Source organism: Sinocyclocheilus grahami, unplaced genomic scaffold (assembly GCF_001515645.1).
Source record: "Sinocyclocheilus grahami isolate Dianchi unplaced genomic scaffold, SAMN03320097.WGS_v1.1 scaffold251.1, whole genome shotgun sequence".
In the NCBI taxonomy this organism is placed as follows: domain Eukaryota; kingdom Metazoa; phylum Chordata; class Actinopteri; order Cypriniformes; family Cyprinidae; genus Sinocyclocheilus; species Sinocyclocheilus grahami.
Window position 1 is genome coordinate 287,882 of NW_015505430.1, and position 10,096 is coordinate 297,977.

The 10,096-nt window shown below is 33.3% G+C and overlaps 1 protein-coding gene across 3 annotated transcripts in view; it reads right to left on the reverse strand.

Annotated features, from left to right (window-relative positions):
* The window catches only part of LOC107598385 (ephrin type-B receptor 5-like), a 43,005-nt gene that overhangs the window by 5,801 nt on the left and 27,108 nt on the right, over positions 1 to 10,096 (reverse strand). For all 3 annotated transcript variants that reach the window (XM_016289698.1, XM_016289697.1, XM_016289699.1), the window contains 7 exons: positions 8,343 to 8,424; positions 5,019 to 5,143; positions 3,568 to 3,730; positions 1,566 to 1,680; positions 1,380 to 1,435; positions 892 to 1,008; positions 537 to 784 (listed from right to left, as the gene is read on the reverse strand). In XM_016289698.1, the coding sequence (XP_016145184.1) occupies positions 537 to 784; positions 892 to 1,008; positions 1,380 to 1,435; positions 1,566 to 1,680; positions 3,568 to 3,730; positions 5,019 to 5,143; positions 8,343 to 8,424 (906 nt within the window). The remainder of the gene's footprint in view (positions 1 to 536; positions 785 to 891; positions 1,009 to 1,379; positions 1,436 to 1,565; positions 1,681 to 3,567; positions 3,731 to 5,018; positions 5,144 to 8,342; positions 8,425 to 10,096) is intronic.

Sequence of the window (10,096 nt, forward strand, 5' to 3'; positions counted from 1 at the left end):
ATATATATATATATATATATATATATATATATAATTTAATTTAGTTTTCCTTCCTGTGCAATCTCCATTACCTCTGTGATAATTTAATTTATTAATTTTCTCTTGTAATTTTTTTAAATAATGCATATCTTATAATGATGTATAATATAATAATAATACATCTTATCTTGTCAGTTTTTCCCACCCTGAAAAAGGCATCTAGAGGGCCGTCAAATTCTGTGATAATTTAATTGAACTTTCATCTGGTCATTTTCTAAATAATAGTTTAGAATATTACAATGATATATATAATACAACAATTTGTTTCGTTTATATAAATAAAACATTTAATTTAATTAAATTTAACATCTTGCCATATTTCTTACCCCGAGGAAGGCATCCAAAGTCATTCTCCATAAACTCTGTGATAATTCAACTTAACTTTCACCTTGTTCTTTTTAAAATAATATATAATAATACAATAATGTATAATAATTTATTTCATTTATATAAATAGACAATTTAATAGAACTTAACATCATGTATTTTGTTCTTACCCTGAGAAAGGCATCCAGGGGGCCATTCTCCATAAATTCTGTGATAATCCGTTCAGGAGGGGTGCGAGTGATCACACCTTCCAGTTTCAGTACATTGGGGTGGTCAAACTGGCCAAGTACTCCGGCTTCACTGAGAAACACATTCTTCTCACGGTCTGTCACTCCCCAACGCAAAGTCTTAACCGCAACCAGCACCTCTCTACGACCTAATGGCCTGTACCGGCCACGGGACACCTCCCCAAACTGAGCTAGAAAGAGAAATCGAGTCATTAGAGAGTTTTTTTTTTCAAACTAAGGTTAAGCTAATGTTTTCCTGCCTCTGAAAAAGTGACAAACGTTCAACACATGTACTAACCAGCACTAATGACCTCTTCGATCTTCAGGTGAGCAGGGTCAATTTCTTGGGCAAATTCTTTGACTGCCTCACTGGGGTCTTCATAAGTGGAGGGGTCCACGTAATATTTTACCCCACCTGAATGGATAACAACATCCACACAGACCACCTAATGACTGGTTCTGTCACAGACAAGCTGCCAGGCAGCTCAAGTTTTCAGGCGGAATAAAGTAATACCACAAATATATACACCACAGTCAGGACTGCAAACATAAAAACTACTGACTCAGCACATTTATCATCCTTTGTCAAAATAGCAAAATTCTCACAAAGCCCTCTTAATTGTGGTGTAGACATAGTACTTTACTGAATCATAGTTATTAGGTAATAGCAATAATTACAAAGTAGTCTGAATACAGCCCACTTTAGAAGATGAAAATATAATGTAGTGACTGTTGGAGAAATGTACACAAATATGCACTGCTGCAGTTCACATATAAAGCTCTCACCTCTGTTGCTGATGTATCTCTGAAGTCTGTCGCTATAAGGGCTTTCTCTCCTTTTACTAGTGGAAAAAAGGCAGAAGAACAAAGACACTATAACAGTGATATTCTTTTATATGCAATAAACAGGCCTCTTTTTGTTATCTACATATATTACATAATAGCTGAGATTAAGAGTTTTGATGTACATACCTTCGAAACACAAACACAATGATGATTGCAATCACAACCAATAGAAATGCTGCTCCGCCCATTACCGATCCAATCATAAGAGGCAGGCGATTTTGAATCTGCTTTGACTGTTCCTCTACAAAGAGAAAATAAATGGGCAATACCAAATTAAATTATACAAAAATAATAACTGAAAATAAAAACATTATATTCCCAAACACAACTGTTCAAAAGTTTGAGATCGGTATGTTTTTTGAAAGTTTCTTTTGCTCACCAAAGTTGCACTTATTTGATCAAAAATAACATAAAAACAGTAATATGGTGGAATATGTGAAATATTTTTACAATTTCAAATAAAAGTTTTCTATTTTAATATATCTTAAAATGTAATTTATTAATGTGATGGCAAAGCAGAATTTTCAGCATCATTACGCCAGTCTTCAGTGTCACGTGATCCTTCATTAATGTTTCTAATATGCTGATTTGGTGCTCAAAAAACATTTCTTATTATTATCAATGTTGAAAATATTTGTGCTGCTTAATATATTTGTGTAAACTGCATTTTTTTAAGGATTCTTTGATGAATAGAAAGTTCAAAAGAACAACTGTAAGTTATACATTATTTGTAACAATATAAGTCTTTACTGTCACTTTTGACCAAGTCAGTGCATCCTTGCTGAATATAAGTAATTTCTTATATATATGTATATATATATAACCTTTACTGACCACATTTGAACAGTCTTGTCAAAATATAAACATTTTATAAAAATCTTCAATAACTTAAATTTTTTAATTTTGTTATGGGGATACTTTAAGCAAATAATTTGTCATAGGAGTTTATCTGACAAAAAAGTTGGAAATCTCTGAATTGCGCTAATTCAGAGATTTCCAACTTTTTTGTCAGATAAACTCCTATGACAAATTATTTATATTTATATATAATATATATATATTATATTTATATCCTTTGCTTACTGAACAAATAGCAGTTGGTACTGAAGCATTAGTAAAGAGAAATAGCATCTCTTATTATACCTAAAACTGAAAAGAAACAATGAACTGTGAAGAGCATAATCAGTAATTATCCTGCAAGGTTCAATTTTTCTAATGTAAAGCTTGAAGAGACCATTGTTCCTGAGACTACACTGTGACAGGGGTGTAACTTTTGTCCTACAGTTGAAGACAAAATGTGCTTTACTAAGAAAAGACAAGATTTGGTTTTTAAAAAGCCTTTTTCCAAAAGGTACATCGGGAAAAAGGGGGGTCGTCTTATAATCAGGGTCGTCTTATATTCGGGCCAATACCGTAATTGCGCGGGTTTTGTTTTGAAAACCTGGCAACCCTTTCCATCAAGCAGAACGTTATTATTGCTAACATAGCAGACTCATCGAAAAATACATTGGCATCATGTATTAAAGAGAAGATAATCACTTCATCTGATGTTTAAGTGAATAAAATAGCCTTGACAGCCTTACTTACTGGAGTTCCGAGCATAATCAGTAATTATCCTGCAAGGTTCAATTTTTCTAATGTAAAGCTTGAAGAGACCATTGTTCCTGAGACTACACTGTGACAGGGGTGTAACTTTTGTCCTACAGTTGAAGACAAAATGTGCTTTACTAAGAAAAGACAAGATTTGTTTTTTAAAAAGCCTTTTTCCAAAAGGTACATCGGGAAAAAGGGGGGTCGTCTTATAATCAGGGTCGTCTTATATTTGGGCCAATACTGTAATTGCGCGGGTTTTGTTGTGAAAACCTGGCAACCCTTTCCATCAAGCAGAATGTTATTATTGCTAACATAGCAGACTCATCGAAAAATACATTGGCATCATGTATTAAAGAGAAGATAATCACTTCATCTGATGTTTAAGTGAATAAAATAGCCTTGACAGCCTTACTTACTGGAGTTCCACAACTATTGACTTTGTTCTCTCTCACCTATGAAGCCTATGAATATGCTTGCATATGTTGGCTAGAATGATTAATTATGTGTGACATTTTATGTTGTGTTCTTGGCCTACCCATTGCTAGAGTGCTGAAGTAAATAGTGTGGCTGTAGGGTCCGTAGCCTCTCTCATTTCGGGCACGGATCTGGAAGGCGTAGATGGAGCCTGGAATCAGCCCTCCAACTGTCACTGTGTTGGTTTCACTGAACACGCTTATAGCACTGTCCTCATCAGACCCCTGCCAGAGAGACAAAGCACCATCTCTGTGACAACAAGACAACTATTTCCACAATGATTACACAACGTTTGATATTGATGTAAAGGGACAGTTCACCTAAAAAGGTGAACTCACTCTCATGTTGTTTCCAGTGCTATTTCAGTATTATTTATATACTATTAGCATTTTTTTTTTCATTTGAATTTTAGATTATTTAGTAATTTTGTATAATTTTATTTAGAAAATTACATCATTATTTACTCTCATGCCATTTCCAGTGTTATTATTTATACACTATTATAGTACTTGTTTTCATGTTAATTTTAGTTTACATTTTAGTCATTTTTATTATTATTATTTATCTTTTTCTATTTAGCTATTTTTCTATTCTATTTAATTTTAGTTTTAGTAATTTTAGTATTTATTAAACTCGTTTTAGTTAGCTGCCAAGGCAACTTAAAAAAAGTTTGTTTAAGTTCTTCATCTAATATTTATATTTTATTATATTTTATACAGCTTAATTTCAATAAAAATATTTTAATACTATTTTAATAGTTTAAATTAATAGTCTTAGCATTGGTCATTTCAAACCCGTATAACAAAAGGAATTTACTGTTTACACTTTTCATGCAATTCTAAATGGATAGCTCATCTAAATATGAAAATTATGTCATCATCTACTCACCCTCATATCAGTTATGATGTTAGAGTATATAGTATTATAGCATTTATTGATATTTTAAATTAGCTTTTATTTTTTACATTTTCAGTTTTCATTTGAATTTTAGTTTACATTTTGGTAATTTTGTTTTGTGCTTTTGTCATTTATTTATGTGTCTGTTTAGCTTTAGTTCAGTTTATTTCAGTTTTAGTAATTGTAGTACTTTAACTTAAATGTAAGTGTAGTTTAAGCGTTTTAAGTGCACATTTTTCATCTAATAATTATATTTTATTTATTTCAACTTCATTGCAATTACAAAAAAATATGTTTAATAGTTTTAGCTTTAGTTAAAAATAACAACACTGGTAGTTTCACACCCATGTAACACAAACGATTTTTAGGAATGTACTGATCACACTTTTCCATGAAATTATGCACAGTTTTTTGGGTGATCGATTCCTTTAAAACTGGGTTGTCAAACTCAGTTCCCGGAGAGAGTTTAGCTCCAACTCTAATTAAACACTAGAACCAGCTAATCAAGCTCTTCAGTACTACTTGAAACCTAAGTGTTGGAGCATGACTGTGGCCCTCCTGGAGCTGTGTTTGACACCCCCTACTTTAATATTTAGCATAAATAAATGTAATGACCTTGTCGTAGTATCGGAGCTGGTATTCCAGGATGTCACCGTTGGGCCGGTCAGGCTGAGGCCAGGACAGCGTGATGGAGTCGTGAACTCTGTTCAACTGATGCAGCATGGGCACCTCAGAAGGCACTGAGACACAAACATGTTTGTTAACATGCTTGGATACAGCACTCTGTGAACAGCCAGCTTCTTTGGCAATGAATGTTTGTGGAGGGTGAATTCTTTGTAAAGGGTGTCAATGATTGTCTTCTGGACAACTGTCAGATCAGCAGTCTTCCCCATGATTGTGTAGCCTAGTGAACCAAACTGAGAGACCATTTTGAAGGCTCAGGAAACCTTTGCAGGTGTTTTGAGTTGATTAGCTGATTGGCATGTCACCATATTCTAATTTGTTGAGATAGTGAATTGGTGGGTTTTTGTTAAATGTGAGCCAAAATCATCACAATTAAAAGAACCAAAGACTTAAACTACTCCAGTCTGTGTGCACTGAATTTATTTAATACACAAGTTTCACAATTTGAGTTGAATTACTGAAATAAATGAACTTTTCCATGACATTCTAATTTATTGAGATGCACCTGTATAAGAGTGACCACACGGGGGCTCATCACTTCTTAATAAGCAGCTACTTTTCTACTGCTCTGAATAGATATTCAACACCATTACAAATGCTTTTATTTTTATAAATGTTACGAGTAATACACGTGGATTCTCATGTAGGCCTAAATAAGTCATTTGCATAATGCTTTGGCGCATGTTTGACGGTTAGTTAGACATTGCTGAAACCTCATCCGTGTTAATGAGGTCATGAGTTAATCATTCTTCACTCCCGCCCTCTTGCGACCCCACTGACCCCCTTCGTCTCAACTGATGTCTCTTTCTGTTAATCAGTCATGTGGAAGCACACGGATAGGTGACTCCATCCCGTTCAATCAGCAGCACCCAAAGCTTAAAGGGGTCATATGATGCGATTTCAATTTTTCCTTTCTCTTTGGAGTGTTACAAGCTCTTGGTGCATAAAGAAGATCTGTAAAGTTGCAAAGACTAAAGTCTCAAATCCAAAGAGATATTCGGTAACACTTTCTATGAAGCCCGTATTTATAATACATTATAAGGGTATTCTTAAAGCATTATAATGAATGTATAATTCATTATAAAAAAACGTATAATATGTTATATCAACTCATGAATAATCATAACAACAGTTATAATACATCATAATACTTACGTATTTGTGGTTATAAGTTTAAGAGTATGCTTATTTATAACACACAATGAACACCATATTAAATCTACTTCATTTACAGTATAATGGACTGTATCATATCTTGACATTGTTTATTTAAGATCTGCACAGTAGCCTATCTTACTACAGCTTGTGAGTGGTTAGATGCTGAGGGTTATTTGAGTGTTTCCTGTGGAGCTAATGTTAATTAATTGATGTGAGCTTTATACTCCAACTGAAAAAATGCAATGTTTTATATGGTTACATTTTATTTTGATGGTCCCCTTAATCAATCGACTATAAGTAACTTTGCAACTACATGCCAACTAACTCTCATTAGCGTATTAGTATGCTCAAGAATGGTAGAATCTAGTATGGTAGAATAAATTGACGTACTTGCAAAAACACTTATAGTCAGTTTATCTGTTGGTTGACCATCAAAATAAAGTGTTAGCAAATATTTACAGTAGCAGACATACTAATACTCTAATGACCGCTAGTTGATATGTAGTTGCAGAGTCACTTATCAACAGCTGTTTAAAGGGTACCATCAAAATAATCAAACTGACATTACAATAAAAATAGTTCAAAGTAAATGTGTCATATTACATCTGATCTGATATCTGATCTTATGGCTGTTTGAGATAATTTAAAAAAAATTATTATTATTACTACTTATAAGTGGTCCTTGACCGCTTTAAGTAAAGTAGCATAAGAAAAATGGCAAGATATGAGACTTATAATACATTATAACTATGAGAAATATAATCCATTGTAAAAGTGGATGCAACATGTTCATTGTGTTATAAATCATCATACTCTTAAAAGCTATAACCACAAATAAGTAAATATTATAATATAGTAAAACTGTTCTTATGAATATTCATGAGTTGATACAACATATTATAAGGTTTTTTATAGTGCATTATGCATTCATTATAATGCCTTAAGAATACCCTTATAATGTGATAACAATAAAGATATAGTTCTAAAAATCGTTCTCCATATTAAAGAATAGCAGAGTCCACACCACAACTATAACGATAAAGACAAAGAGAAACGATATCGTTGGAATCACTTTCAAAACGATTTTTCTCCAGCTGATGAATGATAAAAAATTGACAGCCAATCAGAATCCATCCTGCTGTAACGAGCTCGAGAATTTAAAGCGGCAGACGCATGTGTGCTTAGAATAAACAGACGACATTGTGCTGGTGTGTACGCTAATATCGTTATCTTTATAGTTATCTTTATAGTTATCGTTATTGGTGTGAACGTGGCTTTAGTCATTATAATCCGTAATTATGTCCCCACTGGATGCAACAAATGCCTCGTTTATAATGGGTTTTAATGTTTTTGTCTCGTCGCTCCGGCCGGACAGGGCATCACAATATGGTAAGGGGCGTAACATTTCCGTCACACGCTTGAGGTATCCGGCCAATCACAACGCACTGGATAGCTGGCCAATCAGAGCACACTTCGCTTTCAGAAAGGCGGGGCATAGAGGAGAAACAATAATGTACTGTATGTGGAAAATAATGTGTTTTTTTAACCTTAAACCGCATAAATTTCATTACACCAAATACACCAAACTATTTTTATTTTTAGCAACATCATATGACCCCTTTAAATAATGGTAAAGTTATGTAAACTAGCCATATATATATATATATATATATATCTGCAGAATCCATCTGAGATTGATTTACTAAAGATAGAAGAGAGAGAAACAGCGAGAGAGAGGGACATCTGAATTGCGCCTTTTGTTTCCAAAGTTTCTGTGGGCTGCCACATTGATTATCCTCCCTTCATTCTTCATCTCTTCCCGTCTCTCTTCTTGCTTTCTTGACCATTATATGAAATGACAGCATATCGTGACCCAAAGCCACCTGGGTCCAGATAGCAGATGAAGAAAAATTATGAACAGAAGAGATGGATGGAAAGACAGAGCGTGGGGGGAGGAAGTGGAAAGACAGGCGTAGAGGACATCTAGACATAGCGATGGCAGGAGACATACGCAGAAACACACAGATAGACTGAGCAAACAGTTTAGTGCAAACACATACTGCGGATAGTCCCAGGATACATTTGCTTTTCTCATACCTGATTGGCTGGTGGTGAAGTTGATGCTGGCAAACTGAGGTGGAAAAGGGCTGAGCGCTGACACTTCATTTATTGCTTGAACCTGAAAAAACCAAAGCTTATATTGCAGCTACGCTCTTCCATGCTCATAAGCTGCATCAAGGTATAATAATGAGCATCATATGGCGGCAGAGACCAGGGCTGGTTATCACACTTTTGATTCCTGTGAAAATTTCTCAGGGTAGGTTCAATTTTGTAGGTCAGTTTCTGTATGGGAACTTGGTGACCGTGATTTCACCAAGTACAACATGTTCCTGGATCAACATCCTTGTTGATCCTGGAACAACATTCCTATCAACCAATCAGAATTGAGGGATAACTTTTCAGGGAATATCTGTTTTAGGCTTACAATCAGGGTTAGGTGCTTCTACACCCTTGTTAATCAGCTATCATTTCACACTGTTTTTAGGAATAAATTATGTGAAGGGTTAGGTTTAGGAGTAGGGATTGGGTTAAGTCTATATTTTTGGACAGTAATGTTGATCCAGGATCAACAATAGATGTTGATCCAGGAACATGTCTTACTTGGCAAAATCACGGCGACCATGGGAACTTACACTACTTCTCAAAATTTGGGGTTGATAAGATATTTCTGAAAAAAAGCTTTGTATGCTCAAAAAGGAAGTGAAAAATAAAAACAATGTAAAATAAATATTTTCTATTTTAATATATTTTAAAATGGAACTTATTCCTGTGATGGCAAACCTGAATTTTCAGCAGCAATTACTTCAGTCCTCATTGTCACATGATCCTTCAGAAATCATTTAATATGCTGATTTTCTGCACAAGAAACATTTCTTATTATTATGAATGATAAAAACAGTTTTTAGTGGAAACCATGATCCATTTTATTTCAAGATTCTCTGATGAATAGAAAGATCAACACAATAGCATTATGTAAAATAGAAATCTTTTGTAATAATGAAATTTGTAATAGTTGTTAATTGTTTGCAGAGGATCATGTTTTATTATTACTAATTAATTTATTACAATTACAAATATTTATTACAATAATGAAATATTACTGATAAAATGTATTACAATAACAAAATATTATTGCAATTTATTATTAATTTATTATCTTAGTAACCCCAAACTTTTGAATATTAGTATACCTTAAAGTTTTGGCTGTTAAGCATGTTTGCAATTATTGAGAACAGAAAAAATATATACATTTAATTGACTTATTTTAACAAACAACCATCAATAGCGTGGAAAGTTGTCAGAACTAGCTATATTTGTCCTGTCAATTAAGTAAAAAAAATAAACTAATTAATCACACATTTTCTGTAATTTGTAATTTCTGTAATTTCATGATTAATTGCATATTAATATAATATATTTATATTGTCATAATTTCACACTGAATCTCCAGTGCGTCTTATCATTCTTGGTAGCGTGTTAACATAGTCTACTGTAACGCTAGCCAAATGATGCCAGGATATATACATATATATATATATATATATATATATATATATAGATAGATAGATAGATATCACAGCTGTCAAAATTAACATGTTACTTGTGATATTGTTTATTTTATTTTTTCAGTTTAATGCATTAAAAATATTTAAAGGGGTCATATGATGCGATTTCAATTTTTCCTTTCTCTTTGGAGTGTTACAAGCTCTTGGTGCATAAAGAAGATCTGTAAAGTTGCAAAGACTAAAGTTTCAAATCCAAAGAGATATTCTTTATAAAAGTTAAGAGTC